This window comes from Hypanus sabinus, chromosome 26 (assembly GCF_030144855.1).
Source record: "Hypanus sabinus isolate sHypSab1 chromosome 26, sHypSab1.hap1, whole genome shotgun sequence".
Lineage (NCBI taxonomy): Eukaryota > Metazoa > Chordata > Chondrichthyes > Myliobatiformes > Dasyatidae > Hypanus > Hypanus sabinus.
The window spans coordinates 31,157,052-31,170,144 of NC_082731.1; the positions used below are offsets into that span (position 1 = coordinate 31,157,052).

At 54.2% G+C, this 13,093-nt stretch overlaps 1 protein-coding gene across 3 annotated transcripts; it reads right to left on the reverse strand.

Annotated features, from left to right (window-relative positions):
• Positions 1-3,874: 3,874 nt before the first annotated feature.
• LOC132381390 (zinc finger protein 239-like) lies at positions 3,875-8,491 on the reverse strand. Of its 3 annotated transcripts, none has more exons than XM_059950767.1 (2): positions 8,310-8,491; positions 3,875-6,350 (listed from the first exon to the last, which is right to left on the reverse strand). In XM_059950767.1, exons 1-2 carry the CDS (start codon positions 8,344-8,346, stop codon positions 5,383-5,385), a joined length of 1,005 nt encoding a protein of 334 aa, XP_059806750.1. In that variant the 5' UTR covers positions 8,347-8,491; the 3' UTR covers positions 3,875-5,382. The 3 variants fall into 3 exon arrangements, with proteins under 3 accessions (XP_059806750.1, XP_059806749.1, XP_059806751.1); XM_059950766.1 differs by having other exon boundaries at positions 8,298-8,491; XM_059950768.1 differs by lacking the exon at positions 8,310-8,491 and adding an exon at positions 7,402-7,435.
• Positions 8,492-13,093: the final 4,602 nt, after the last annotated feature.

The following is a 13,093-nucleotide window of genomic DNA, read 5'->3' on the forward strand; positions in this document are numbered from 1 at the left end:
ACACTCCTGACTTGAGCCCTGCAGGTGGGGAGTTGGGAGCCGAGTTACTCACTGTGTGATCTTCAGCCTCCAGCCTGCTCCTGTAGACAATTTCGGACCGTAAGGGATGGGAGCAGAATTTGGCCATGTTGAATATGCTTCACAATCTGATCATAGCTAACTTATCTTTCCTCGCAAACCAATTCTCCCTGTAACCTTTGACACCCTTACTAATCAAGAACCTATCAACCCCCACGTCAAATATACTCAATGAGTTGGCCCCTGTTCAAAAGGGAAATCCTGTTCTGAAGGTTGTGCCGTCTGGTCCTAGTCTCTCCCTCTAATGGAAACATCGTCTCCACTTCCATTCTATCGAAGCCGTTCAATATTCATTACATTAGAAGCAGACACCTCGCCCCCCCCCCACACACACCCCTTTCTTCTAAACTCCAGTACATACAGGCCCAGAGGCATTGATCGTGTGGATAGTCAGAGGCTTTTCCCCAGGGCTGAAATGGTTGCCACAAGAGGACACAGGTTTAAGGTGCTGGGGAGTAGGTACAGAGGAGATGTCAGGGGTAAGTTTTTCCCTCAGAGAGTGGTGAGTGGTGAGAATGGTCTGCCGGCAACAGTGGTGGTCTTTTAAGATTTTAAGAGACTTTTGGATAGGTACATGGAGGTACATGGAGCTTAGTAACATAGAGAGCTATGGGTAAGCCTAGTAATTTCTAAGGTGGGGGCATGTTTGACACAACTTTGTGGGCCGAAGGGCCTGTATTGCGCGGCAGGTTATGTTTCTATGTAAAGCATTAACCCTTTCATTTCTGGGACCATTCTAATGAGCGTCATTTGCACCCTCTCCATTGCCCGCGCGTCCTTTGTGCACATTGCTACTCCAGTTCACCTTCTGCTCAATAGGAACCTCACACTCCTTTTCCCAGGAAACTGGTGATGGTGGACTCAGTGACGACAATGCCATTGAAGGTTAAATTTTTCCCTGTTGGATATCATATTGCAGGGCGAGTATTTGGTGCTGATGTAATCTGCCTCTTTGCAGAACCTGTAGTTTTCTTTTGCCATGAAACAGCACATTAACCATCTATGGGGGCAGTGGACCTATGACAGTGAGAGCAAACTCACTGAAGGTGAGTCTTTGCAAATATCCTGCTTGGCTGCCCTCCCTTCGAACGTCACCCAAAGCAGTTTGAGGCCAGATTATTTCCGGGGTGAAACTGACATGACTTTGGACCTGACCTTTCCTTGCAGGGTCCCCGTGAGCCAAGACTCACCCAGTGGAGAAAGTGCAGAACACGGGTTCAATGAAACCCAGAACAGTACAGCACAGGAACAGGCCCTTCAGCCCACAAAGTTGTGCTGATGTAATAACATGCCCAGCTAAACTGATCCCTCCATTCCCTGCACATCTGTGTGTCCAAGAGCCTCCGTTGTGTCTGCTTCCACCACCACCCCTGGCAGCACATTCTGGGAACCCACCTCTCGCTGCATAAAGACTGGTCCCCTATCCCTTCTCACCTTAAGTACCTTTCTCTGGTATTTTAACCTCGGTGAGAGAGATGCTGGTTGTCCACCCCATCTATGCCCCTCGTCATTTTATCAACCTCTCTCAGTCACCACCGCTCCAGAGAAAGCAACCCGAGTTTGTTCAACTTCGCTTTATAATTTATGCCCTCTAAACCAGACAGCATCCTGGTGAACCTCTTCTGCACCCTCTCCAAAGTCCCCACACCCTTCCTGTAATGGGACGAACTGAATGCAATACTCCAGATGTAGCCTAACCAGAGTTTTATAAAATTGCAACATAACTTCTTGAGTCTGGAACTCATTCCTCAACAAGTAAAGGCAAGCATTCTTTAACACCCTCTCAACCTGCACGGTCAGTTTCAGACAGCTACAGACTTAGACCCCAAAATCTCTCTCTACATCAATTCTGATCTTTGTGAAACCTCCAGCTAGAATCAACAGCTACGCTCTGTGGGCAAACCAGTTCTGAATCCAAATGGCCAATTCACTGCGGATCACGTGCATCTCAATGTCAGATTGTAAAGGCCTGGTGTATCTGTATTAATTCTGTTTCTGTTACAAAAACAAGTTCAGCGGGGATCTCAGCACAAACTCCATGCTCTTTTCCCAACTGTGACACAACACAGAAGTTAGCAGCAGTTCCCACTGTCCTCCGCGACGGTAGACTGAAGTTAAGCCCTCACTGTCTCTCCGTGGGTTGGTGTGGCGGGTGATTGAACGGGGCAGGTATGGAACAGTGTGGAGGGGGCTCCAGACCCAGCGGCTGGTGGCAGTGAAGCTGTTCCCTGCTGCCCGCCGAGATCATTTCCAGAACGAGCGGGCATTCCACAGCGTGGTCTCTGTGGGGTACCAGAACATTGTGAGGTTTGTGGGGGCCGGAGGGAGCACGGATGACCTGATCATCACGGAGTACTGTCCTGGGGTAAGGGGGGTGCCGACGGGGATGTGGTGAAGCTCTATAAATCCTTGAAACCCGTTAATGTTTGGGGAAGTCTGTTTATTTTGCACTGAGTTACCTGGGCCAGCCGTCTGCCATGACTTGAAGACAAGTCTTGACGGAAATGTCAGCTGTCCATTTTCCTCCGCAGACGATCCTGACTGGCTGAGTTCACCCACCATTTGTGTGTGTTGCTACCATTTGCCGTTACAGGTGATGCGGCTGCAAGTAAGGTTTTCATTGCACTTACGTGTACATCTACTTGTGTAGATGACATTTGCCTGCATTTGGCCACGTCCCTCCAAACCTTTCCTACCCTTGCACCCATCTTATAAACTAATTTTAGCCACTTCCAACGCTGCTGCTGGCAGCTTGTTCTGTTGTGACTGTTAACAAAATCACCATAAAGACACTGAAGCTGGTCCATATAGAAGATTTTATTCAGTAAAACAACCATACTTGAGATACTCTTGGAAGAAGAGGCTCAGAAACTCAAAGTACATCACATTTTCTACCCTTAAGACCAATGGTAACCTAATACAGTTTCAAAAGTTGCAATGACATTGTCCACTTCAATACTTGGGGTCAGCAATGGTTGCTTTGAGTTACATATAATTTTCAAACACCTAGACCTTCACACCAACACCCTAGACTGAGTGTTAATCGCCACTGCCTCTAAGTTGCCTTCATGCATTTGCAGACATTTCAGGTCCATGGTGAGTTTCCTGGTTTGCTGTTGACCCCAGTCTGCAGCTCTGGGAAGACCATCGTTCTGAGCTGCATTTTAAACTCCACACTCAGGTCTGAATTCTGGATTAGAGGAGATGTTGGACAAACTGGGATAGTTTTCACTGGAGTGGCAGAGACCAAGGGGAGGCACGCCGGAGGGCCGTAAGATTACGAGAGGGACAGATAAGAGAACAGAGCCAGCATTTTTCCCCAGAATGTACATATCTAGTACCAGCAGGCAAGATTTTGAAGTGATTTGGGGGGGAGGGGTAGTTCAAAGGAGATGTGCAGAGCCCGTTTTTTTTTAAATACAGAGGGCAGACAGCGAGAAACCTATCCCTTTAGCAGGGGTGTCCATTTCCAGAGGGAGTGGGCTAGGAGGTGTAGAGGGATTAGAGGGGTGATGGGTTTCAGGCGAGGTCAGAAGCTTGACCCCCCCCCTCACTTCCTGGGGGTGTGGTATAGGCAGATCCCCATGGCTTTGGAGAATTACCAGGTCTGGAGGAGATGGTTACAGACCCGGGACTGAAGAAGACGGAGATGGGATGGTCACCACCGACGTGATGGGCAGAATGGCCTGCTTCCATGATGTAGGACTCTACACCCTGTCCCAGATGAGTGAAGGAGTCTGTCCCTTTCCTCGGGTTGACAGTATTCAGCGATCTTGGGCCACTTGCTGTAAATGCAGGGGGAGGGGCGGGGGGGCTGGCCCTTCACTGTACTGCCCCCATACTAGTCCGGAGTACCTGTGATTGCTCGGCAGCCTCCTCAGCTGTCTGCCCCACCACTCCCCAGTAGGACACGCTGCCCTGCACGGGAGCAGGTGGCAGGGATGAAGGGTCGCGGGGGCCCGTCGGCTGACCAGGAGGGTCCAATCCTTCACACGGGGCCAGAGAGGGGCCCCTGTCCAGTGCAGATCCTCCGTCCTTGCAGGGAGTGGGGGGGGAGGTCAGGACTGACTGGCTCTCTGTTCCTGCAGGCGGTGGGAGGGGCGGGGGCAGGGGCAGGAGCAGCCAAGGGCCTCGATGTCTGTGCTGGTTCACCAGCAGCCCAGAGGACAGAGAGTATCTCTTCCCGCAGTCTGAGCAGGTGAAGGGCCTCTCCCCCGTGTGGGAGGCCTGCTGCACTCACAGCACCTTCGGCCCATCTACTCCATGCTGACCTTCCACCTGCACCTGGACCATATCTGACCAAACCCTTCCCATCCATATACCAATCCACACTGCTGTCGAACTCTAATCCTGTGGCTTCTAAATTCCCCTGGCAGCTCGTTCTACAATCCCCAGGTGAAGACATTCCCCCTTAAATGTTTCACCTTTCACCCCAAACCTGTGACCTCTAGTTCCAGTCTCACGCAAACTGAGGGACAAAAATCTCCGGACACGTTCACTCCATCCAGAACTCTCTGAATCTTGTTTACCACTACCAGATCTCCCCTCATTCTCCTGCGCTCCAGGGAATAAAGTCCTAACCTGTCCAAACGTTTCTCGGTAACTCAGGCCCTCAAATCTTGGCGATGCCCCTGTAAACCTCTGCACTCTTTCAAGCTTCTGCCTCCTGTAGGCAGGCGACCAGAACTGCACGCACAACGCTGCAGATTCGGCCCTACCACCGCCTTACGACATTAACGCCCGAGCTCCCCCACCTCATGCTTCGATGTATGAGGGGCCAGCGTGCCCAACGGCCCAGTGCACCACGGGCTGGCAAAAGCCCTTCCCCGCCACTGAGCACAACTACAGGGAGCAACACCACGAGAAAGCAGCTTCCGCCATCCGGGCTACACTCTCTTCCCGCCACTGCCATGGGGTGGGGGGGGGGGGGGCTGGGTCCTTAGATCCCACAGCGCCAAGCTCAGGAACAGTTACTGTGCTCCTGAACCAGAGAGGATAGCTTCACTCACCGCAACACTGAACTGGTTCCACAACCTATGGACTCACGCTCAAGGGTTCTCCACCTCATGTTCTCGATATAATCTAGTATTTATTTTTGTTCTATTTGTAGCTTGTCTTCCTTTGCATGCTGGTTGTCTACAATTGTTTTTAATTGATTCTACTGTGTTCCTTTTGCAACTAATGTGAATTCCAGCAAGAAAACAAATCTCAGTCTAGTGTATGACAGCAGCTGTGGCTCGCCGCAGCCTTTCCACCCTAGGAGCAGGTGAAGGACCCTCCACCACGCCAGGGCACAGCTGCGCCTCACTGTGTGTGGGTGCGCCGGTGCTGCAGGAGTCCGGTAGACTGGGTGAAGCCCTTCCCGCAGACGGGGCAGGAGAAAGGCCGCTCCCCGGTGTGGACCCGCTGGTGCTGCTGGAGGCTGGAGCACTGGGTGAAGCCCTTGCCGCAGACGGGGCAAATGAAGGGCCGCTCGCCGGTGTGGGTGCGCTGGTGCTGCAGAAGGCCGGAGGACTGGGTGAAGCCCTTGCCGCAGAAGGGGCAGATGAAGGGCCGCTCCCCGGTGTGAACGCGGTGGTGCTGGAGAAGGTGGGAGGACTGGGCAAAGCCCTTGCCGCAGACGGGGCAGGAGAAGGGCCGCTCGCCGGTGTGGGTGCGCTGGTGCTGCAGGAGGCCAGAAGACTGGGTGAAGCCCTTGCCGCAGATGGGGCAAGTGAACGGTTTCACCCCACTGTGGGTGCGCTGGTGCTGCAGGAGCTGGGACGCTTGGGTGAAGCCCTTGCCACAGACGGGGCAGGAGAAGGGCCGCTCGCCGGTGTGGGTGCGCTGGTGCTGCAGGAGGCCGGTAGACTGGGTGAAGCCCTTGCCGCAGACGGGGCAGGAGAAGGGCTTCTCCCCGGTGTGCAGCCGCTGGTGCTGCAGGAGACCCGAGTACCAAGCGAATCCCTTCTCGCAGACGGGGCAGTCGAACGGCTTCTCCCCGGTGTGCACCCGCCTGTGGGCCTCCAGCTGGCAGGGGTACAGCCAGGCCTTGCCACACACATCACACTCGTACCACTGCTCCTCCTTGACGTGGACAGTCATGTGGTCTTCAGCCTCAGATGACTGGCTGAAACCCAGCCCGCACACCGAACAAAGGTGGAGATCCCTGACGGGGCTGCTCCCTCCCTCCATGGATGAGGGGGCAAGGGTGTGTGGATTCCAGAGAGTCGAACGGGTCAGCCTGATGGCAGCACTAGGCTTCCTGCCCGTCTGCGCCCAGCTTCTGAGCCCTGAGGAGGGAATGCAGAACACGTGAGGGGTGGTGAACCTCCTCCCCCGCAACACCCATGTCAGCTCAAGACAACTTTGGATGAATAAACGGGAGAGGAATGGTGCTTGGGATGGGTGGGGACGTCACAACAGGAGGGGCTCCAGAGTCGCAGGCTCCATCCCTACAGTGGCCCACAGCGCTATTCTACTTGCCAGAGACTAGACCACATCTTGCTGCCTTATATTTCCCATAAGCAAAATTGCACCAGAGCTATTCCGACAGCACCTCCCAGACCTGGTCCCTCTCCCACCCAGCAACACACACAAAATGCTGGAGGGACTCAGCAGGCCAGGCAGCATCTCTGGAGTAAACCAGTCGATGTTCCCGGGCGAGTCCCTTCATTGGGAGAAGTGCCTCAGTCCTCAGGAAGGGTCATGAAACATCGACTTTTTACCCCCAAGGCCTGCTGAGTTCCTCCAGCATTTTGTGTGTGGTTTGGATTTCCAGCATCTGCCATTTGACTCTCCCACCCAAGGCAGGTGTTGGGTCGAATCAGGTCTGCATCCCAGATCCCAGCACTCTCTGCCAGGCAGAGCCGTAGGAGCCCCCACACCGGAAGAAGGACAAAGATCCCAGGACAGTTAGTCACGGCGCAGAATCAGCAGCGAACCTCTCCCACTACGCCCCAGAAATGATGGGACTATTACCCACAATCCCTCACGGTCAAGAAACCGCCCTATCGATTGAACTGAGCGGTCGGACTCTGGTCTGTCACTCACACGTGGCCCCGCCTCCGCCCTTTGGCGCCTCACAACAGGTTGACCCCCTCCCGTGAAATCTCCCCACGGGCTGGCGGCCTCCACGTGTCTCACTTGGCCTGCAGCCCAACGCGAGTGCGCATCGTGGCCGTTCCTGCACCCCGCCGCTGCGAAAACCCCCAGGGCCTCTGCGAGGAGCCGCCAAGTCACTGCGGGGAGAGGCGGTGGGCTGCCTCCCGAGATGGGGGCTCGGAGGTTTCAGGGAGCGAGGGAACGGAGGTGGGTACGGGAGAAGAAAAAGGGAACACCCACCTCGCCGTCCTCCGCCCGCTCACGTGACCCGAGCGCCGCGGGGGGGGGGTTGTGAGGCCCGGCCCCGCCCTCCTCCGGGAGGTCTGACCAATGGGGTGCCTCGGTGGGGAGAGGGGCGTGGTCTTGGAGACTGTTCAATGGGAGAATGGTCGGATCCCAAATAGATAAATAGAAATAGATACATATTCTGATACTGGGTGCATTGCAGAAAAAAATATAAAATAAAAAGGTAATATGTAATGTAAATAGATCTAAACAGAGGGCTCTGGTCCGAGGGACAACGAGTGAAAATGCCCTCCAGTCTGCCAGCGTACACACAGAATCTGCAGCGACTCAGCAGGCCAGGTAGCATCCGTGGAAAAGTCGTTTCGGGCCGGGACAGCGAGCTGTCCGCGGAGGAATGCTGCCGGCCGGCGCAGTCTGGTAGTCCTTGCCGAGGAACCGCGCTGAAACTTGGCGGGAGCAGCGCAAGGACTCGATGGGGAAAGACCATAGCTACTGGACAGGCACTACAGCACAATGCAGGCCCTACAGCCCATTGGCAACAAGCGACATTTTCCGATGGCCAACCATTTTAATTTCAATCCCCATTCCCATTCGGACTACTGCCGAGGTGAGATACTCGCGGGGTGGTGCTGATATTCCGTCTGGGTAGCCTCCAACCTGATGATATGAACATCAATTTCTCTTTACTTCCGGTTATTTCTTCCCTCATCCCCCTTCACTCTTTTTCCATTCTCCATTCTGGCTCTCCTCTTGCCCCTTCTGTTCTCCTCACCTGCCTAAAACCTCCTTCTGGTGCTCCTCCTCTCTCTCATATCTCCGCCATTATTTCCTCCTATCAGCCATTTACCTTTTCAACTATCACCTCATCAACCCCTCCCCCACCCACTTACCTTTTCCCTCACCTGGGTTTACCGATCGTCTGATTTTCCTTCCCTCCATCTTCTTATTCTGGCTTCTTCCTCTTTCCAGTCCCGAAGAAAGGCCTCTGCCCGAACATTGACTCTTTATTCCTCTCCGTAGACGCCGCCCGTCTGTGGTGAATACCTGTCTGGACACGCCCTCCGCTGACTGCTCCTGTGGCTCCTCCCACAGGCCCCTGTATAAAGGCGAGGCACTGCTCCTCCCTCAGTCTCCAGGATGTTGTGTGGTGGTCTCTTGCTGCTGATTGTGCTCTCTCTTCTAGATAATAAAAGCCTATTTCTCGCCTCACGTCTCCGTGAGTTATTGATGTGCATCACCGACCTACTGAGTTCCTCCAGCATTTTGTATCTGTATGTGTGTGTCTTGCTCTGGATTTCCAGCATCTACAGAATCTCTTGTGTTTGTAACTTAACACTAAATGAGTTGTCTATGAAGGAAAGGTGTTACATAGTTTATTCTTGTAATTTTAGTTATAAATTAAGTGTATTTTGGTTAAAAATGTTTAATTTGCTTTTTTTACACAGAATGGTTGATATCTGAAATACACAGTCGCCACAGGTGCTACTTCACCCATCCAGCCTGCTCTGCTATCCCATCATGGCTGATTGTATTTTTCTCATCCACATTTTCCCGCCTTCTCCCGGTACCAAACCTCTTGCACCAAGCAGGTCCCAGTTGAAATCCCCCGTGACACCAACCCTATTATTATTACACTTCTCCTTCATCTGATTACATATCTGCTCCTCAATGTCCCAGTGGCTATCAGGGGGTCCGTAGTACAATCCCATCAGTGGGATTGTACCCTGTCTATTCCTGAGTTTCACCCAAATGGACTCAGTTTCTGACCCCTCCATTATGTCTACTCTGAGTGTAGCTGTGATATTGTCCCTGATCAGGAGTGCAACCCCCCCCCCCACCCGCCCCCCACACAACCCTTACCTACTCCTCTATCTTTTCCAGAACTCCAAAAACCTGGCACATTAATCACCCATTCCTGCCTGCCGCTCTGTCAACTAAGTTTCAGTAATGGCTACAACACCGTAGTTTCATGTACTGATCCATCACCCTTACCCATAATACTCCCAGCGTTAAAATAGACACACCTCAAACTATCCGACCCATCCTACCTGTTTTTTTGATTTTGTCTCCCAATACTTTCCCTGACATCTACCTTCCTCTCTGATTTACTCTTTCATAGCTGTCTGAGGCCTCCATTGGCCAGAGTTGACAATGGATATTGCGTTTTAGCTGTCTAGATATCCAAGCCAGGGCAGTACGATATGGGGAGCAAGCTGTTGCCTGTGTAGCAAGTTCCCCCTCTCCATGCATCTGGTGAACCCAGAGGAATGGCAGAGACCGACACAGTTTGGAACTAGCAGCGTCACAGGAGTTGCCAGTCAACGTTAAACTCAACCTAGGACTGCCTTAGGGACACCAGCTCTGGGTTACCCCCGAAGCCTCCCCCATGAGTGGGTCTGGCCACAAGGCAGCGGAGGTTTGAGATGAGAGTTTCCCTTCTCCTAGATGAGCTGCCAACTGCGGCTGACGAGCCCCACCCGCCCGGAGCGACTGGTTTTAAGGAGCCAGTAACCCCCCCCTTCTCCTGTCAGTAGAAACGATTCGGCCGGGTTTAGTAGCTAAGCTCCACGTGAAGGCCGGGAGCTGGAGCTGGTTGTCAGAGGCTATTTAAGTTGCATATCATTGGGAGTATTTAATAGTAAGTGGGAGGTTGTTCTCATTATCACCCCCTCACCCTGGCTATAACAACCTGAAACCAATTAATACAATATAAAATATTTACCTATTTATTCCTACCTAATTAGGAAACGTATTATGTCTAAATTTTCTAGGATATAAGATTTACTGAATGATTGATATATTCTATTTAGTTTTGTCTCTTTAATTTATTTATATGTAAGATTTATTATATAACTGATTTTTTCTATGTATATCTGATTTATCTATTAGAAGATATTATGACTGTCTTTTATAACATAAGATTAATATTTATGTTGTAACAGTTTGGGAAAGGGGTCCAAAAGAGACCCTATGAACTGTGCTGCTAATAAGAGAGAGAGAGAGAGGCGTCCAGCGCAATGAGAGAGGGAGAGGCGTCCAGCGCAATGAGAGAGAGAGAGAGAGAGAGAGAGAGAGAGAGAGAGAGAGGCGTCCAGCGCAATGAGAGAGGGAGGGAGGCGTCCAGCGCAGAGAGAGAGAGAGAGAGGCGTCCAGCGCAATGAGAGAGGGGCGTCCAGCGCAATGAGAGAGAGAGAGAGAGAGAGGCGTCCAGCGCAATGAGAGAGAGAGAGAGAGGCGTCCAGCGCAGAGAGAGGGAGGCGTCCAGCGCAATGAGAGAGTGAGGCGTCCAGCGCAGAGAGAGAGAGAGAGAGAGAGGCGTCCAGCGCAATGAGAGAGGGAGGCGTCCAGCGCAATGAGAGAGAGAGAGCGAGAGAGAGAGAGAGGCGTCCAGCGCAATGAGAGAGAGAGGGAGGCGTCCAGCGCAATGAGAGAGAGAGGGAGGCGTCCAGCGCAATGAGAGAGGGAGGCGTCCAGCGCAATGAGAGAGGGGCGTCCAGCGCAATGAGAGAGAGAGGCGTCCAGCGCAGAGAGAGAGGGCGTCCAGCGCAATGAGAGAGAGAGAGAGAGAGGCGTCCAGCGCAATGAGAGAGAGAGGCGTCCAGCGCAATGAGAGAGAGGCGTCCAGCGCAATGAGAGAGGGAGGCGTCCAGCGCAATGAGAGAGAGAGAGAGAGAGAGGCGTCCAGCGCAATGAGAGAGAGGGAGGAGTCCAGCGCAATGAGAGAGAGGGAGGCGTCCAGCGCAATGAGAGAGAGAGGCGTCCAGCGCAATGAGAGAGGGGCGTCCAGCGCAATGAGAGAGAGAGGGAGGCGTCCAGCGCAATGAGAGAGAGAGGCGTCCAGCGCAATGAGAGAGAGAGAGAGAGAGAGAGAGAGAGAGGCGTCCAGCGCAATGAGAGAGGGAGGCGTCCAGCGCAATGAGAGAGAGAGAGAGAGAGAGAGAGAGGCGTCCAGCGCAATGAGAGAGAGGGAGGAGTCCAGCGCAATGAGAGAGAGGGAGGAGTCCAGCGCAATGAGAGAGGGAGGCGTCCAGCGCAATGAGAGAGAGAGGCGTCCAGCGCAATGAGAGAGGGGCGTCCAGCGCAATGAGAGAGGGGCGTCCAGCGCAATGAGAGAGAGAGGGAGGCGTCCAGCGCAGAGAGAGGGAGGCGTCCAGCGCAATGAGAGAGAGAGGCGTCCAGCGCAATGAGAGAGAGAGAGAGAGAGAGAGAGAGAGAGGCGTCCAGCGCAATGAGAGAGGGAGGGAGGCGTCCAGCGCAGAGAGAGAGAGAGAGAGAGGCGTCCAGCGCAATGAGAGAGGGGCGTCCAGCGCAATGAGAGAGAGAGAGAGAGAGAGAGGGGCATCCAGCGCAATGAGAGAGAGAGAGGCGTCCAGCGCAATGAGAGAGAGAGAGAGGCGTCCAGCGCAATGAGAGAGAGAGAGAGAGGCGTCCAGCGCAATGAGAGAGAGAGAGAGAGGCGTCCAGCGCAATGAGAGAGTGAGGCGTCCAGCGCAATGAGAGAGAGAGAGGCGTCCAGCGCAATGAGAGAGAGAGAGGCGTCCAGCGCAATGAGAGAGGGAGGCGTCCAGCGCAATGAGAGAGAGAGAGAGCGAGAGAGAGAGAGAGAGAGAGAGAGAGAGAGAGAGAGAGAGAGAGGCGTCCAGCGCAATGAGAGAGAGAGGGAGGCGTCCAGCGCAATGAGAGAGGGAGGCGTCCAGCGCAATGAGAGAGAGAGGCGTCCAGCGCAGAGAGAGGGCGTCCAGCGCAATGAGAGAGGGAGGCGTCCAGCGCAATGAGAGAGAGAGGCGTCCAGCGCAGAGAGAGGGCGTCCAGCGCAATGAGAGAGGGAGGCGTCCAGCGCAATGAGAGAGAGAGGCGTCCAGCGCAGAGAGAGGGCGTCCAGCGCAATGAGAGAGGGAGGCGTCCAGCGCAATGAGAGAGGGGCGTCCAGCGCAATGAGAGAGAGAGGCGTCCAGCGCAGAGAGAGGGCGTCCAGCGCAATGAGAGAGGGAGGGAGGCGTCCAGCGCAATGAGAGAGAGGGGAGGCGTCCAGCGCAGAGAGAGGGAGGCGTCCAGCGCAATGAGAGAGAGAGAGGCGTCCAGCGCAATGAGAGAGAGAGGCGTCCAGCGCAATGAGAGAGGGAGGCGTCCAGCGCAATGAGAGAGAGGAGGCGTCCAGCGCAATGAGAGAGAGAGGGAGGCGTCCAGCGCAATGAGAGAGAGGGGGAGGCGTCCAGCGCAGAGAGAGGGAGGCGTCCAGCGCAATGAGAGAGAGAGGCGTCCAGCGCAATGAGAGAGAGAGAGGCGTCCAGCGCAATGAGAGAGAGAGGCGTCCAGCGCAATGAGAGAGGGAGGCGTCCAGCGCAATGAGAGAGAGGGAGGCGTCCAGCGCAATGAGAGAGAGAGAGAGGCGTCCAGCGCAATGAGAGAGGGAGGCGTCCAGCGCAATGAGAGAGGGAGGCGTCCAGCGCAATGAGAGAGAGAGGCGTCCAGCGCAATGAGAGAGAGAGGGAGGCGTCCAGCGCAATGAGAGAGAGAGAGAGGGAGGCGTCCAGCGCAGAGAGAGGAAGGCGTCCAGCGCAATGAGAGAGGGAGGCGTCCAGCGCAGAGAGAGGAGAGGCGTCCAGCGCAATGAGAGAGGGAGGCGTCCAGCGCAATGAGAGAGAGAGGCGTCCAGCGCAATGAGAGAGAGAGGGAGGCGTCCAGC

What these genes read in the sequence shown, in the direction of transcription:
- LOC132381390 (XM_059950766.1), bottom strand. Translation starts at nt 8,346, where the DNA reads ATGGAGGGAAGGAAAATCAGACGATCGGTAAACCCAGGTGAGGGAAAA. An exon ending in AAACCCAGGTGAGGGAAAAG is followed by an intron (nt 6,351 to 8,297) that starts GTAAGTGGGTGG and finishes TTCCCTCCTCAG; the next exon opens with GGCTCAGAAGCTGGGCGCAG.